The sequence below is a fragment of the Taudactylus pleione genome, unplaced genomic scaffold, assembly GCF_031769625.1.
Source record: "Taudactylus pleione unplaced genomic scaffold, aTauple2 ptg000009l, whole genome shotgun sequence".
NCBI lineage: Eukaryota > Metazoa > Chordata > Amphibia > Anura > Myobatrachidae > Taudactylus > Taudactylus pleione.
Window position 1 is genome coordinate 8449834 of NW_028284412.1, and position 18936 is coordinate 8468769.

Here is an 18936-nt window from a genome sequence, read left to right on the forward strand (position 1 = left end):
AGCAAAGTTCTGAGAGGGCATCTTAATGGAATTGCGGTCTTTACAAAGCTGTGTGTTCGCATCAATTTTCCTATTTGCAGATGGATATTTTACAACTTGAATAAGCGTGGTGCAAGAACACAATACTAATGATTAGAGATGAGCGGGTCCGGTTCTCAGAGAACCGGACCCACCCGAACTTGCAGATCCAATTATTATTATCATTATTATTATTATTAACAGTTTCTTATATAGCGCAGCATATTCCGTTGCGCTTTACAATTGGAACATTAATAGAACAAAACTCGGTAAGAACAGATATATATAGGTAGGATGGCCCCGCTTGCACGTTTTCAATCTATAAATCCAAGGGGAGATCCGAGTCCGGCTCGGGTTTTCCCGCCAGACTCGGATCTCAAAGCGCACAAAACATCATCATCCCGCTGTGTCGGATTCTCGCTGGTTTTAGATTGTATAAAAATCCGGTGATCAGCGCCATTTGCTTGCTGAGTCCTGGGCTGTCAGGACTGTGCTTCTACCAAGAGGGGCTGCTGTGTCCATCCAGGGGTTGCTGTGTCCAGGGGCTTCTGTGTCTATCCAGGGTCTGCTGTGTTCATCTCTGCTGTGTCCAAACAGGGGTTGCTGTGTCCATCCAGGGGCAGTGGCTGCTGTGTCCATCCAGGGGTTGTTGTGTCCATCTAGGGCAGGGGTTGCTGTATCCATCCAGGGGATTTTGTGTCCATCCAAGGCTGTAAGAGTGTATTCGTAAAAAATATTGACACTGTTAGTTGAAAGTAAACGCAGTGTATTCGTAAAAAATATAGTCACACTGTAAGTGGAAAACGCAGTGTATTCGTAAAAAATATTGTCACACTGTTAGTGGAAACGCAGTGTATTCGTAAAAAATATTGTCACAATGTTAGTGGAAACGCAGTGTATTTGTAAAAAATATTGACACCTTTAGTGGAAACGCAGTGTATTCGTAAAAAATATTGTCACACTAAGTGGAAAAAGTAGTGTATGCGTAAAAAATATTGTCACAATGTAAGTAGAAAACACAGTGTATTCGTAAAATGTATTGTGACACTAAGTGGAAACGCAGTGTATTTGTAAAAACTATTGTCACACTGTATGTGGAAAACAGTGTATTCTTAAAAAACATTGTCACATTGATACCACAGTGTAATATTTAAAATTAACGTGTGTGCTGTACCCAACTTCATTCGTAATTGTTATGGAGAACGATTAGTTGAGACTGCAGGAACCACAAACTAGTGGTGGAGATGCTGCCTGTGCCACCAGTCATGACGATACTAGTCCATCTACATCATCTACTAAAGCCGATGCTCAAGGGCATACAGGGCTTAAGTTAAGGCATCTGAAATCAAGCAAGCAATGTTTTACAGTGTTAAAGAAAAAAAACTTAAAAGCTAAGTTAGCTGCAGAGAAAAAAACTGGCAATATGCCATTTACTTCACGAAGTGGTAAGGCAAGGATAAGGCCTTGGCCTTTATTTATGACTGGTGGTTCTGCATCTTATGATGATGTAAGCCCTTCTCCCTGTAGAAGTGTCAAGAAAATGTAAAACGCTAAGGCACATGAACTGTGTGTTCAGAAAAGTCACAGATCCCTGAGGAGAGTCCAAGTGTGTCTGCGGTTGCCATGTGTGAGCCTGACCTTTCTAATACTGTACTTGAAGAGGATCCTCCTTCCACCATTTGTGTGCCTTCTGCAAATGTGGGGATGAGCAGCACAAGTTAACATGCTGATGCAGAAATCGAGGATGCTTCTGTGGAATTGCACCAGGAGGATGAGGAGGATATTTCTGTAGTTGGCGCTAACAAGGATGATGAGAATGTTGATGATGATGATGATGAGGATATTCATGTTGAGGATGTTTGTGTAAAAACAGTAAATCAGGCAACAGTTGTTGCCCGTGGTGGGAAAAAGCCCATTGTTATGCCTGGGCAAAGGACCAAAAAATCCACTTCTCATGTGTGGAATTATTTCACTCGAAATCTGGACAACCTTTCTCAAGCCGTCTGTAACCAATGCCAACTAACAGTGAGTAGAGGTAAGGACCTTAACCATCTAGGAACCTACTCCCTGTTACGTCACTTGCAGCGCATTCATCAAATTGAAAAGGGGTTTTCAAAATCAGAAACTTTGGCTAAAAAAAAACGTAACAACAATCAGTCCAGTGTCACCTAGCTGCTCCCTTCTCTCTGGATCCAAGCACCTGCAATCTCCACCACCAACATCTGCATCATCATCATCAATATACTCAATCATGATCGGAAGTTGTCCTGCATCCAATTTCATAAGAATAACTGACTCCTCTCCTATCCGTGGTTCCTCAGAAGGATCCTTGATTGCTATGCCTGTTGCTGCTGCTGCTGTGAGTGGATTTCCATCCCAGAAGGGGACCAGGAAGAAGACTACTTTTAGTTTAACCAAACAATTGACTGTTAAACAATCCTTTGCAATGGGGAACAAGTATGACAGCAGACAACCAGTTGCACAGCGGATTACTGATGCCATAACAGCTATGCTGGTATTAGATGTGCGTCCAATATCCACCATTAATGCAGTGGGTTTTAGACAGATAATTGAGGTCATGTGTCCCTGCTACCATGTCCCTTCTAGATTCCACTTCTCTAGAATAGCAATTCCCAATCTGTACAAGGACATTGAAAAAAACATTATTAATGTCCTCTGAAATGCCAGCTCATTCAGAGGCAGGCTACTCTGTGTATCACCAGTTTCACTAAGAGGTATACCACTGACAACCTCTTAGAAAAACTCAGGGAAATCATTGCAAAATGGCTTACCCCACTTGGACTCTCCTCAGGATTTGTGATTTCTGACAATGCCACCAATATTGTGCGAGCATAACATGTGAGCGAATTCGAACACATCCCATGTTTTGCTCACACAATTAATTTGATGGTGCAACATTTTTTTAAAAATGACAGTCGCGTGCAGGAGATGCTCTCAGTGACCTGAAAGATTTCAGGATATTTTCAACATTCAGCAACTGCGTGTCAAAGATTGCAGAACCAGCAAGTACTGTTGAATTTGCCCTGCCATCAGCTGAAGCAAGAGGTAGTAACTAGGTGGAATTATACCCTCTGTATGCTTCAGTGGACGGAGGAGCAGCAAATGGCCATCTAAGGCTACAATACGGCCTATGACATAGGGAAAGGAGCGGGAATGCACCATAGTCAAGTGCAGTGGAGAATAATTTCCGTGTTGTGCAAGGTTCTCAATCCCTTTGAACTTGCCACATGTGAAGTTAGTTCAGACACTGCCGCCTTGAGTCAGGTCATTCCGCTAATCAGACTTTTGCAAAAGCAGCTGGAGAAACTGAAGGAGGAGCTGAAACGGAGTGATTCCGCTAAGTATGTTAGACTTGTAGATCAAGCCCTTCATATGCTTCACCAGGATCCAAGGGTCGCCAATCTCTTGAAATCAGATCACTATATTTTGGTGACAACACTTGATCCTAGGTTTAAGTCATACCTTGTGTCTTTCTTTCCGATGGACATAAATCTGAAAAGATGCAAAGAGCTGGTGGTGAAAAAATTGTCAGCTCAAGCAGAACGTGACACAGCAGCATCTCCTCCTTCAGTTTCTGCGTCTGCCAGGAAAAAACTAAATTTTCCTAAAAAACCCACTGCTGGTGGTGATGCAGATCAGTCAGCAAAACCTAATGACATCTGGTTAGGTCTGAAAGAACTGCCTACAAAGAGTGACATGTCTATAGTGACTTTGTCTCATACGATCACCATTCAGAAAATGGTGGATGATTATTTTAGGGATAGCATCCAAATAGGCATGTTACACAGTCCGTTTCACTACTGGCAGGAAAACGAGGCAATTTGGAGTCCCTTACACAAACTGGCTTTCCTTTACTTAAGTTGCCCACCCTCCAGTGTGTACTCTGAAAGAGTTTTCAGCGCAGCCGGGAACCTTGTCAGTGATCGTCGTAGGAGGTTACTTCCCAAAAACGTGGAAAAGATGATGTTCATCAAAATGAATTACAAATTCCAAGAGGAAGACCTTTACCAGCAATTAAGTCAAAATAATACAGAAACATCTGTAATGGTGGATTCCAGCGGGGATGAATTAATATTGTGTGAAGAAGAGGATATACACACTGATGGGGATGACGATGACGATTTCTGATCTTATCTATGTTGTAAAGCCAATATGTGTATAGGATCATTGCCACCAATGACCACTGCGCTTTGACAGTTTGTTTTGTGGGGGTCCAAACAAACCAATAATTTCAGCCACAAGTGGCAGTCCCTGTCATTGAAGTGATTGGTTTGTTAAACTGTGAATTTCCTGTTCATATATACAGCATAAGTGTGGGTGGGAGGGCCCAAGGACAATTCCATCTTGCACCTCTTTTCTTTGCATTATGTGCTGTTTGGGAAAATTGCTGCCTGACATTTTTTTATTTTATGGTTTATGAATGTCCAGAAAGCATCTCCTGCATGCCCCTTTCATTTTTTGAAAGCTAATGGGGTGGGCAAATATGAGCAGCAGTACAGAACATCTTCCTGCCAGGATGTGTGCAATAAAGTGCAAATACATTTAATACAAAATTAGTCACATACATTAGTCACATACATACATACAGTGCATAAAACAGGCTGAGGTAACCTGAAGCACGCCACCTGTTGTTGTCAAATAACTTTCAGTAGCAAACATCACAGATGCTGGGAGTTCTAGTTCAGCCAGAGAACTACAGGCTGCTTTCCTCTGATGTAAAAAGCAAGTCTTGGTCCCATTCTCCCTAACAACCTCCGTGAGTACAAACTAGTAAACGTCTGTTTACAGTATGTTCTAGCAGCACCTCCACAAGCAAGGCCACCTAATTTTTTTTTATTAGATCATGATGTATAAAAAATTAAAAAAACCTACTCCAGATCAAAGATGTCTTTTAGGAATTGAAGAACTTGATTTTAGATTGATCTTCCCTCATAATAAGAATCAAAATATTAAATGAATTAAAATCTATTCAATCCTTCTATCCTTTCCCTGTCTTCAGTCCATAAACATTCCAAGTCCGTCGGGCCTCTGACCTAGTTAAGGAAAACATTATTGGTTTTTAAAATTCCTAGGGGGTCATACAGTTTCTTAAACTGCCATCCTGTCTACCACTGCAATGTCACTCTATGCCATATTCGAAGCTGAACTGCCACATGTTAGTGCTGCCCACTGCTGTTGCCTAGCTTAGTCAGCCAGCTAGATGGATGCAACAATTTGGCACTTAACTAGCTGAAAAAAAAATCAATATTGTGAGCTGTTAGGTGGTCAAAATTTACTGGAAATGAGAGGAAATTATTTTTATTGAGGTTAATAATACTGTAGGAACAAAAACAGGCCCAAATTATGTGATTTTAGCTGTTTTTATGATTTCTTAAAAAAAAAATACAGATCCAAAACCAAAAAACAAAACACGCAAATGTGAGTTTGGCAAAACCAATCCAGATCCAAATCAAGAGGAGATACAGATCCAAAACCAAAACCCGAACACAGGGGTCGGCGCACATCTCCACTAATGATAATGACTATGAAACTAAGGGCCTGATTCAGAGCCGCTCATAAGCGGCCGCTCATTCGCTCCGAGCGATGTTTGCCCAACTGCGCATGCGTACGGATTGTTATAAGCATGCGTGAACCAGTCAGTGCGGTCGAAATTCATGTGCTCGCAAAATAGCGAATGCCTGATAATTTGAGTGACAGAAAGAGGCGTTTGTGGGTGGTAACAGGGGTAGGTGCTTGAAAACGGGGAGTGGAGATCTGAACGCAGGCGTGCTTAAAGGTCAAAACGGGCGTTTTATGGGTGTGCATAATTAACACAGCAGCGTCATTGACCACGTCACTGGGTTATTTTATAGACAGAACTCGCAAAATTGTGGTAGCAAAAACCAACCACAAGAATAGCGAGCAGTTCATACGCTGGTCGATGTACTCGATTAATCTAATAAATAGCAGACATGACGTAGGATACGAGCGGCCAGGGGGCGTAGTTTTCCAAAAAACGACCGCAAGTTTTGTTCACTCGTTCAGACCTAGAGGCATGAACAGACCGCAAAGAGCGAACGGTTCATTTGAATAGCCACCCCTATTTTCTGGACGAGCGAGCGCTAATTGCGTCCGGCTCTGAATCAGGCCCTAAGTGTACAGATAATAGTGGTCCAGCTTAAAAGATGCATACTGCTCTACATAAAGCTCATGAAAAATTACAGCTAGGAGCTCATTGGTTGGGGCCCCATTTAAGATTAGTAATGAGTGATAACAAGACTATAACTTGTTGATAAATCTGGGATATTTTCTGTGCACGCAATGCAGAATTACATATGGTTGACTTGCATTCAAGTCTGCATTAGCCCCATAATGTTGTTATTTGTATCTAGATGATTCAGCAAGGAATATGCACTGATCCACACAGGTCTTGTGACCATAAAAAAAATTAGGTACATAAAGTCATATTTATTTACTCAATATAAATAATAAGTTCCCATCAGCTAAACAGTATAGTGAATTATAGTTGGAAAATGCATAACACAAACTTCAGATAATAAATATACATAATATTAATTTTCTTCTTCCCCACAATTTTTTTCTACCGTTAATCCATATTTTTCATTAACAAACTAATACTACTATTTTAGACAGGCAAAAAATTAACTTAATGGTGCCAGTGAAAAGCTAGGACTCTCACAAATGCTGTCTTAATTAAAACTATGTGTAATTTCATTTTAAATTATTAATCATAGACTAAAAGAAGACAGCGCTTGTAATAAATCCTCTAAGCTTTAAGTAAAAAAAAAAGAGCCAGATAGTTCAAGTTAATACATTTATTATACCTAAAAATAAAATATATTAGGCTGAAGGGATTTAAGGAACTGGCTCATTTTTTCACTTATAGCTTATCGGGTTTACTACAAGCTCTGCCTTTTTTTAGTCTTTGAAACCATCAGCATAAACAGATCAAATTGAATACCATATCAAACATGAAAAAAAGGGTCAATTGTCCATTTAACCTAAGTAATAATAACAAGGATAACAATGTAATTAAGTCCGGTGTTATTAACACTCCGAAGATGATGCAGCATCATAATACTGTTAGGAGAGTCCTCCAATCAGCGAACGTATGCTAGTCATAGAACAATCCCTAAACATTACACGAGTGGCATAGTACATAAATATATAATTAGATTGCTTGCCAGTTTCGGGTATATGAAGCGATAAAGAGAGAACCGTAATGTAGATTAAAATAAGTCTGAGCACAAATGCAGTTAGATTGTTCAATATCTGATGTGTTTCATCAAAGTACTTGTGATTTCATAACAGGAAAATCAAGTCAGTCTTTTCCTCTGATAAAATATATATATGCACCGATCTGCCATAATAGTAAAACCACCTGCCTAATATTGTGAAAGAAGATGTACTCCAGTAACTACCTGCTCTAATAATTCCAAAAATGCAAGAATAAGTTTCCTGTTGACCCTAGCAATGTTGTCAAATCTTATAAAAAAAAAAATTCAACCACCAGTTAGTAATGAAAAATAATATATGTCTAAACATTATTAAAATGATCAGCAATCTTTAGAACAATGAGGTACTGTATGTGATTTTGAAAACTTTATTTTTACAATTTACAAATCACAGGTGTGGTGCATTTTATGTCTTTTTTTATAGTAACAGTAAAATAGTATTTTCTTATTTTTACTACATTGAAAACAATTTATTGACAGTTTTTGTAAAATATTTTTGGACATTTTAATAGCTAAATAAATATAAAAATGTTAAATTGTATAAATTACCAACAAAATTAGTTCTGGTAATAGTTCTTTTCAGCATACACCTTTCAAGACATTATTCTGTAATTGTGTAAGTCTATACGTATATGGGTCTTCTTGTCTGTTCCCATTGATGTCACCAAAATGCTCCCAAAATATCAAAGTAACAACAACCATAATCTAAACACAAGAGCTGAGAACCTGAGTCTCCATGTTTCTTGGACATACCAGAAATATGAAGCATGGAACAGCTGCCGCATAAGGGTATCAGATGTTGACTTGTCATGTCTCCACCATAAACCGCACATCCTGCTCTCTTTAGCTGTCTTGGGATAGTATGCTGTCTCATTCGTATCCCTCATGGAATTTGTGTTGGTGATTAGTGATTGATGCATTCACAGTTATATTTTCCAACTGGAACTGGTGAGTGTTATTTCCATAATTCAGATGGCAATGTGGTTAAGGGAATCCATCAGCAATGATGTTTTGTACATCTCTTTGTTACATAGATACTTTAAGAATGAAGTCATGGTACATGTTTACTAAGTAGAATACAGAAGTGTGACTTATAGTTACATGACGGCCAAGTTCCAGAAACGAGAAGTAGGCAATAAAAGTACACAATCAAATATGTATTCACAATCACATCTCCAGGGCTATGGTTGGCAGAAGTTTGGACAGTTGTTTTATTTTTCCAAATCCAATCCAGACAACAGCAATCATAAAAAGTAAGACAGAATCATTGTTCTGTTATCTATTTAATTCATAATACATTTCAAGCATATTACTGTACTTGTATATCATCACATGATTTTAAATCAGTTCTTGCCAAAAATTGCAACATTTAACAGCTGCCTGGTGTTCGGCGACAGGAAGGTCAGTCCAAAGCCTCCTGAGATGTTTAGAATTCACATCTCACATTACAATTACATTCATTATTCTTTTTCTAGGGCAGCAAAAACTTTCTTATAGTAAGCCATGAATGACAGTCTCGTTTGCATATCACATGGTGAGTCACATGTTCAATTTATATGGCACGGCTTATTGTACATGTCACGGACATACATTAAATATACTAGTATAGTCACAGCAAAATAAACCTTAAGTTCTGTGCTTATACTGTAGCTTCTGCAGATGTTTCTTTAAATATTTGTTATTCATAGATATTGCTATGTTCTGCTGGAGGTTTCTGTCCTACCTGAGCTCGTCTTAGGGCAGTTGTGTTACGATTTGGCAGGTGTACCGCTCCAGTCAAACTCTCCACCTCCCACTGACCATAGGGCCTGATTCAGAGATGTACGCAATGCCAATATTTTCAAAATTGAACGATTATCAGTAAACTGCGCATGCGTCCAAGTTGCACTGCGCATACGTCAAGGTACATTACCGTACTCGCAGTGTGATTGGCAATCGGAGCTTTTGGGGGAGGTAACAGGTAGTGTTGGCAAAAAATGCAGGTGTGTTGTGATCGTTTTGGGGATATGTTGCATTCTCCGCCTGCGATCCATTACCCAGGAAGCTGATTATCGAAGGATCTGCGACCGATGCTGAATGTTCATACACAGATGCTTGGATTTGCGAAGCCGCAGGTAGGTGTCTCAAAACATTCCTCGGTGTCTGCGACATTTGCATATTTTCGCACAACATTAACATACAAATCTGAATCAGGCCTATAGATAAATTGTTTGGTCATGAATATTATACTGTATTCCAGAGGTTCCCAAACTCGGTCCTCAAGGCACCCTACCTAAAGGTCTAGGTTTAAGGATATCCATGGTTGAGTACAGATAGTTAAATCAAAAGACTGTGTTACTAATTAAGTCACCTGTGCCCAAGCATGGTTATCCTGAAAACCTGGACTGTTAGGGTGCCTTGAGGATTGAGTTTGGGAACCTCTGCTGTATGTGTTTCTTTTAAAGGGTCAGGTGAAGGAAAGAAAACTTGAAAACATTATTGTAAACACTGTTTATGCTACTGCTGTAATTGCTTTCATTTATTTTTGAAAATTGAAGGCATTACTGAATAGATGTAATGCAGTGAATACAATTAGTGCAAAATCACAGCTGCTGAAAATGAAGACACTCACAAATTTTTGTATTCACATTCAGGGTTATATTTACGAAAGTGCTGGATTTTAGAAGTGGAGATGTTGCCCATAGCAACCAATCAGATTCTAGCTATCATCTTATATAACGTGATAGATAAATGCTAAGTAGAATCTGATTGGTTGCTATGGGCAACATCTCCATTTCTAAACACCTGCACTTTAGTAAATATACCCCTCAGTGTCTTGTGCACCTTTATATGATCTTTCTTTAATCTTATATCCAGTGCTCGAAGTGTGGCGGTATGCAACGGTATGGCATACCGCCACTTCAAGCAATAAACATTTTTTTTTTTTTTACTGATTTATATGGCAGAGGAGTTGGACTGAGCAGCAAAGCTACATGTCTTCTCCCGCTAGGCTCAGTGAAAAGGGGTGGACTGTGTCAGTGTGCTGCTGCCCTCCCATTCGTTCCCCACTGGGAGGTCTCTGGAGTCCTCCTCCCCAGCGCTGTTGTGGCTGCTGGCTAGTGGCTTGTGGCCTTGTGCCTCCGAAACCCCGACCGCCCGTCCACGGGTGCCGCGTGCCTTTCCCTGTCCAGCATTTTGTCTTGCTTGTGCCTGCAAACCCTTACTTATGTGTGCCGGGTGCCTGCTCATCGCCCGTGCCGGGTGCTTGTTCCCTACCTGTCCATGCTGGGTGCTTGTCCCGCCGAAGGTCTGCAGCATCCATTACATGCTGCAGTGCAGATGCAGTCCGGCATCGTGTCTCTGTCAGTGGCCTTCCTTCCGGCCGTCAGTGTGTGCCCATCCCCCCTGGTTACAGTGATAGGAGCCATAGTAATCCAGCTCCCTACTGGCCTCCGCGGTGAGGGTGACTGCGCTGGCTGAGGAAGCCCTGAGGCTTGGTTGTACTGCTGGGGGCTGGTGGGGCTTCCCCCTCCCCAGTACAGCTGTTGGTGCCACTTGCTCCCTGCTTCCTTCCTCTGAATAAATCAGACAGCCTCATCCTCAGCTCCGTTGCAGCAGCTTTCAGTGAGTTTTATACTTGTTTTAAATTATTTTTCCTATGTACTGTGTAACCCACCTCCTCTGTGTGCCTCCCCACCCAGGTTTACCCCACCTCCTCTGTGTGCCTTCCCACCCCTGTGTACCCCACCTCTGTGTGCCTCCCCACTCCTGTGTACCCCACCTCCTCTGTGTGCCTCCCCATCCCTGTGTACCCCACCTCCACTGTGCCTCCCCACCTCCTCTGTGTACCCCACCTCCTCTGTGTGCCTTCCCACCCCTGTGTATCCCACCTCCTCTGTGTGCCTCCCCACCCCCGTGTACCCCCACCTCCTCTGTGTGCCTCCCCACCCCCGTGTACCCCCACCTCCTCTGTGTGCCTCCCCACCCCTGTGTAACCCACCTCCTCTGTGTGCCTCCCCACCCCTGTGTAACCCACCTCCTCTGTGTGCCTCCCCTGTGTACCCCACTTCCTGTGTGCCTCCCTACCCCTGTGTACCCCACCTCCTCTGTGTGCCTCTCCACCCCTATGTACCCAATCTCTGTGTGCCTCCTCACCACTGTGTACCCCACCTCCTCTGTGTGCCTCTCCACCCCTGTGTACCCAATCTCCTCTGTGTGCCTCCCCACCACTGTGTACCTCACAATATTTTCCTATTGGTGCTAATGTGTGTGTTTTTTTTCCTGTAGCCTAGGTATTTCTTTATTTTCCTATTGGTGCTATTAGGGGTAATTCAATTTAGTACAATGTTGAATAGCGCCGGGTAGGGGTTCCTGGAGCTATTCAATTCACTGCACTGTAAAGACGGGTACACAGATGATTTTTTGAACGATTTGGGCAATTCCAATGGATCAGAATGACAAATTGTTCAAAATCGTCTAATGTGTACCCACTATGTCGGCTATTGCGTTCTCCTGTTTAGTTGTCAGCCGTATCATCGGGTCATCTCTACATGCAGCTTAACCTGATGAAGCAGCTGACAACCCCATGCAGCAGGATATGGCAGGGGCCGACATATCGGGTAGTCGGGCACTGGAACGTCTAATGTGTCCTGGCCGCCCAATATGTCGGCCTGTCTCAGTAGTCGCATCGTTGGGTACACATATTGTCTAATGTGTACCCAGCTTAAGTCTGACTAAAGGATTTATGCTTGCACCCTCCTGAGGGTGCGAGCAGAAATCTAACTAAAGTGACATCCGTGATGCTGTTTTTCAGTTTAGCGAGGTGCTTTAGTTGGAAAATGCTGGTTAGCATGCCTAAACACCTGGCTTAAGGTGCACTAACCGGCATCTCCCGACTAAGTGCTGGGCACGGGGCAGACAATTGAATAACTCCAGAAACTCAAAACCTATGGGGGAAATTAAATTCCTCTGGGTGATGTTTAAAGTAATGGGAGTCCAACAGATCAATACTATTTATTCAGGCATCCATTACTTTTGAAGCACCCAGAAGCACTGAGTTTAGCCATGCATAGCGGCTAAACCTGACTAAACTTATGGTATCAAACCAGACTTTTCGCAGTTTTTCGCGCCCCGTCAGGAAGCTGCGCGAAGCAATGTGTCACCCACAGTAATGCGTACCCAAAGGTGTAGCACTTGAATTGATACTTCAATTCGATTGGCATAGGCAACATCCAGAACAATAGAATTCCCCTGTATGAGAGTGATTTTTTTTCAGGTGCCAATGTGTGTGTTTTTTTTTTTTTTGTCATGCAAGGCTTATGTGATTTATTTATTTTCTGCTGCAGGGGCCTATGAGTTTATTTTCCCTATGGGTGCCAATGTGTTTTTTTTTCATGTAAAGATTGTGATTTAGTTATTTTCTGCGGCGGGGGCCTATGAGTTTATTTTCTTTATTGGTGCCAGTGTATTTTTTTTTTTTTTATCAAAGCTTATGTGACTTATCTACTTTTTGCTGCAGTTCCTATGTGTTTGGTTTTTCCTAAGGGTGCCACTGTTTTTTATTTTCTTGTAAAGCTTATGTGATTTTATAAATTTTCTGTGTGGCCTATGTGTTCGGTTTTTCCCTATGGGTGCCAATGTGTGTTTTTTTTTCCCATGCAATGCTTATCTGATTTAAATATTTTCTGCAGGGGGCCTATGTGTTTGTTTTTTCCTTATGGTTACCAATGTGTGTGTGCGCGTGAGTGTGTGTGTGTTTTTTTTAATTTCATGTAAAGTTTATGTGATTTATATATTTACTATGGGGGCCTATGTGTTTCCTTATTCCCCTATTGGGTGGAACCCTATGATTTATTTTTTATTTTCTTATCGGTGCCAATGTGTGTGTGTTTTATATGCGAAACCTATGGGGCTTATGTAATAGGTTTATGATCTGCAGTTGCTTCTGGGATTTATGTGGATCTTCCCGTATTTTTTTAAGTGTCAATTATTTTAAAGGCAAAACCAAGGTAGTTTTGCTTTTAAAAGATCACAACTGATTACATAAGCCCTTATGTGTGTTTTTGTTCCAGGCATGCTGCTGTGAATCAGGTAATGAGTATGATGCATATGTACTATCTATGAGCGGTGTATAACATGTATATAGCATTCAGTGAGAGTCTATAGGGAGTGAGAGAGGGAAGAGGTACAGGGGATGAGAAAAGAAAACTGAGTGAGAGATGCAGGAGGTTACAATGAACTGGAAGTAAGAGGTGCAAAGAGTGAGAAATGGAAGGAGGGAGTGAGAGGTGCAAAGAGTGAGAAATGGAAGGAAAAAAGGAGAGATGGATGCGTGACCACGCCCATTTTTTGCACGCGCACCAGAGGCACGCACACTGAATCCCCATACCCCCACTTCAAAATTCCCACTTCGACCACTGCTTATATCTTCATAAAGGAAAATATGGTGCACATGGCACTGATTGTGAATACTGTTTGGCCCCTGTGCATTCGCCGCCTCGGCGTACGCATGCACGAGCCCCAGTGAGCAACGGCAGCTCCATTGCTCAGGGGCTCACTACAAGACGGGGCGGCTGTTGATGTTGATTGACAGCTCGCCCCATTTTGTAGGCGGCGAGGGGGGTGGCTGCACAAATGCAGGCGTTCCCTTAGGAATGCCTGCCGTTTGTGGGTGGCCCTGCTGACAACACTCGTGATGTCAGTAGTGGACTTCCTGCTCTATTAGAGCAGGTCGTACACTCAGGCTTGCGGGAGCCAAGTTTCTCCCGCAGGGTCTCGACGCAAGCCCGATGGTCGCGATAATCGCGACCATCGCCAGGCCGCTCGCACTAGCTGTGGATGGTCACCCACAGCTTTGCGAGCGGCCTGGAGGCCAAAACTTAAAAAGAAAAAATGCCCTGATTCAGAGCAAGCGCTCGCTAATAGCGAGCGCCTCTGAATCAGGCCCACAGTAATTTCTATTACATTATTATTTGAATAAATGTAATGTATGCACTATGGGGTTTTTTTGCTATAAAAGAAAAGATTCCGGTTCTCATTTAAACTCACCTCAATAACGTAGCAGGAATAGAGGATCCTGGCTTAACAAGGTCCAGGGAGGAATATTAAAATGTGGCAGTAATGTCAGTAGCAGAACTTCCTATATTCAGATACAAAATGGGCAAGTATTGGGTACTGTTGAAAAAATCACTGAGTATATATACTTTCTGTATTTCAAAGATACTGAGCTGGTTAGATGGGGATTGGGTGGCTGTGGATTGGGTGGCTTTGGAGGGCACGTTTGACTTCTGTGCATTAGTACAATGGAATGGACCAGGTAGCATTTAAAAATGCTGCTGTGTAGTCACTCCTAACAGGAAATACAAGGGGAAGTGGATTTGGGGTCATTGGAACAAATATTATTATCGCTATACCCACTGGCATGCTATTACTGGCATTAAAACGAGAGATGTGGATGGACACCCGTGATTAGGTTTTGGCTCTAATTCATCATCGTGTTTGGTTTTGTCAAAACCACCCTCACATGTTTTGGTTCTGGTTTTAGATCCTGATTTATTTAAATAAAATTATAAAAACCGCTAATATGTAATTTGGGACTGTTTTTGTCCCTATAGTATTATCAACCTCAATAACATTACTTTCCAGTCATTTCCAGTCAATTTTGAGCAGCTCAAAATATTGTTCACCAATATTGACCAAAGACTGGATGGCTAAACTAAGCAACAGAGCAGCATCACAAAAGCACGGCAGTTTAAAAGAATATAGCACATCTATGGGTTTGGGATGCGGGCGCTCCTGACAGCGGCATCCCGACAGGGATAGGATGCCAGCACTTGTTGGTCAGTATGCTACCCCTAACCCCCCTCCCCAGTTTCTGAATCCAAACCTTCCCCTCTAGTGCCTAAGCCTAACTTCCCCTCAACCTAAACCTAACCCTCCCTCCTTAGTGCCCAACCCTAACCCTCCCCCTAGTGCCTAACCCTAAACCTAACCCTCCCCCTAACCCCAGTACTTGCCGTCGGGATGCCAGCGGTCGGGATGCCGGCACAAGGATTCTGACAGGTGTCGGGATTCTGGCGCCAACATTCTCAGTTTTGGCATCCTGACTGTTGGGATGTTGACCGGATCCCCTATGAATCATTGCGACACAGCAGTGTCAGACAGAATGACAGTTTAATAAATTATTCAACCCCCATAGAAAGAATGTTTTCATTTATCAAGAACTAGTTCAGATACCCAAGGGCAGTACAGGGAAATGCAGGTGGAGTATGTTTGTAGTGGAAGACAGGTAAACTATTATTGATTGATCAATCGATTTATTGATTGATTAAGATAATTTAATTTGAGACATGGCTTTGTTTTGCAGCAAATGAGAAAAGGCCATAAAAGAATTCCATGCAAAAAAGACCGCCACCAATGCCACCCAAAAATATATCCCATAATTAAATGAAAAGTGAAGGAAGATGGCATTGTCCTTGGGCAATATTAAAAATGACATTCACAATTTAAAAATCCAAGCACTTTAGCGAGAGACTCTGCCACTTTTGTGGCTAAAGTGCTTGGTTTGTTTGGGCCCCCACAAAACAAGCTACCAATTGGCTTAAGACAGCTAACAATGTTGTTAATGATCTCTCTCTTTATTGTAAGCTCCTCCTCCTTACTGTCTCACAGTCCTCTTCTCAAGCACTTCATTACCAGCATTCACCTTCCCAGCTGTATTGTGTATGGAGAATTGTGTTGCTATTTGTTACTTGTGCTCTGTTTATATTTTGGTTACTGTATTGTAAAGTAATGTTCTGTGTACCCTGTACTATTTGCTGCTGACCACTTGTGGCGCCCTATAAATAAAATGTAATAATAATTAAAATACCATTGGTTTACAGTTGAAATATATAATTTTCATCCTTATTCTCACCCTTGTCAGTATTAATATCATCATCACACAATATTAGCTCATCCCCTATGTAATCCATCATTACAAAAGTCTCTGTACTTTGATGTAATTGCCAGAAAAGGTCTTCCACTTGAATTTGTAGTTCATTTTTATAAACATCTTTTTTGGAAGTAGCCTCCTATGCCGATCATCCTATGCCGATCACTCACTAGGATCAATCAAAATCATTCACAAGGTTCAATCAAAATCGATCAACGTTGATTATGAGTTTCTGGGGCTAATTCACAAATTTACTAACAGACAATTTATGATTAATTTTTTTAAATATTAGTTAATGTGTGATTTAACCATAGAAACACAACTTTGATGTTGATCGATTTTGAATTTTAATCCATTTTAAATTGATTAAAATCGACCTTTAGTAAATATACCCCTAAGTATGCGATTCTCAGTGTTAGTTGTCAGCGTGCATTCAAATACCATTTCAGCCCCAAAAAATTACCAAAAAGCAAGATGTTCACAAAATGGTTTGTGCTGTTGTATGAATCTGACAAATACAATCAAATCTTTTTTGCCTTTAAAACATAGAATATAAATGCCTGCATTTATGTTCCAAAGACTATCTATGTGTGAGCCAGCTGATTTCCACAATACATGACAAAGAAGCCCTGAGCGAGGATTTAATATATGCAGACATTTCTGAAGATAAATGGAGAGTTGAATTAAACTGAATTGGAAAATATTTGTCTCCCATGTCATGCACACATACAGTATATTATTTGGATTTCTTCACTGACCCTTTACTACCACAGAAATGATGTACAAGATTTATAACCGCATTCCATCTGTTACATTGAAGTCAGCCAGATATAATCTTTTATTTATGTATGGTGGAGATGCCATAATGTGAAACAATTTGGAATAAAGTTGTACGTACTGTATATAGTATACTATAAAATATTAAAGTTTCATCTTACAATAAAAAAGAGCAGCCAAGCAGCAAATCCACACTTTGAACTTTAGTTACTTTCTCTAAATAAAATTGACACATCTTACTGTATGATGCTGGCTACACATTAGATGATCCTGGATCGTGGCCGATGGGACGACCGTTGTAATGATACATTGGTTGCCCGTACACACAGAACAATATAACGTGCGACCGCGCGATATATCATTCAGTGGCCACATCCAGGAGCATGCCTTCGGCCACCGGATCGTCACATCTGCTGTGCAGAACAGCAGATGTGACGACGTTGCTGACAACTCGTGGGAGCTCGCAACAGATACACATTAGATGATGTGCCCAATATATCTGGCTCACGTAAAAATTATATATCAGACTATATCAGACTATGGGGTCTATTTATCAAGCGGTGAAAAGTGAACCAGTGCCCATAGCAACCAATCAGCTTTGAAGTACTGTAGCATTTATCAAGTACAGTCTATAAAATAATAGATATGAGCTGATTGGTTGCTATGGACAACTTCTCCACTGGTTCACTTCTCCACACTTTTCACTGCTTGATAAATAGATACCTATATATAGTCTGATGTGTACCAAGTATTACTTCCACACACTTAACCCAATAGAGATATAAATCTATATAGTAAGAATGGGACTGCACTTATTTATTAGAACCAAGTTCTGAAATGGCAGAAAAATTAAATAGCAATAATAATGATTTAATCACATATAAGAATAAAATACAAATATAAAACAATACACTTCAATATATATTATTAGGAATAGCTATAATTTTGGATCACGAATTAGATAAAATGATCTGTATAGTTTCAACATTCAATGCATTGGTTAGAATAGTCCCATAGGAGCACCTATTGACGGAATAAAGAAAATATCTAATGTTCATCAATGGTTAAATAGTATTCTACTTGCATGTGCCTAAATCGAATAATCCGTGAGGAATGCTCTGTGAGGATCACATATGGTTTAACAGTCCCGAAAAGGATAAGATCATGAGGTAATGTTTGTAAAGCTTAATTGGTGTCACAAGCTTTGACCACACTAGGTGTACATGACCCGCGGAGTTGCTCTAGAGAATAGACCGATTCGGGCAACCCAGCTCCAGCAGTCTTGTTTGGCTCCCGTGTGTTCCAGCTCAATTTATACGTCCACCAGGGTCCATTGTATACACCGTGATGCTATCTTGTACGCTTGCTGCAATTCCTCTGTAAAGTTTGTATTAGCAAGACACTCCAGTGTATTTATCACAGATCAAGGTGCTGCAAATAAGGGGTCGCTGATGCGTTTCACCCTAATATATAAGGGCTTTATCAAAGAGTATAAAGAGTATAAGTCTCTCTAGAAATGTTTATCAGTTATAGGAGTTAAAGTACCCTGACCCTTATAAGCTCATTAATATACATTTATGCCAAACAGTAATGAGTCATTATTAAGTCTCATTGTTTCTTATAGTCTTAGTACTTAATCCAAGTTTACAAAAAGTTGCTGTATATTTCTTTCATGTTTTTTATTCCATAGAAGAGAAATGCCAGCTGTAACAACTGCAAAAGTTCACTTTGTGCTACTTCGGTGGAAATGGACTTTATTGGCCTAATTTAGAGTTGATTGTAATTTTGACTCTTGAATATATGTGTAACCCCCTTTTCAACTGAGTGGTGGTTACCTACATTTCATGTAATATATTTCTATACAGTCATTTATCTTAAACTGACTTGTGCATAACAGGTTCTATGGATATAATTGTGTATAGAGAATGTAACCTCCATTGTTATTTGTACTAATGTCAGAAATGCGGGGGTTAA

The 18936-nt window shown here is 41.0% G+C and overlaps 1 protein-coding gene and 1 long non-coding RNA gene across 2 annotated transcripts in view; one reads left to right on the plus strand and one right to left on the minus strand.

The window, feature by feature from the left end:
* LOC148542741 (uncharacterized) overlaps nt 1-10592 on the minus strand; it is a 63485-nt gene extending 52893 nt beyond the window's left edge. The window contains exon 1 of the mRNA XM_088466262.1: nt 10530-10592. Coding sequence (XP_088322388.1) covers nt 10530-10575 — 46 coding nt within the window. The 5' untranslated portion in view covers nt 10576-10592. The remainder of the gene's footprint in view (nt 1-10529) is intronic.
* LOC148542742 (uncharacterized) overlaps nt 10567-18936 on the plus strand; it is a 31036-nt gene continuing 22666 nt past the window's right edge. The window contains exon 1 of the long non-coding RNA XR_015877268.1: nt 10567-10877. This is a non-coding gene — a long non-coding RNA (uncharacterized LOC148542742). The remainder of the gene's footprint in view (nt 10878-18936) is intronic.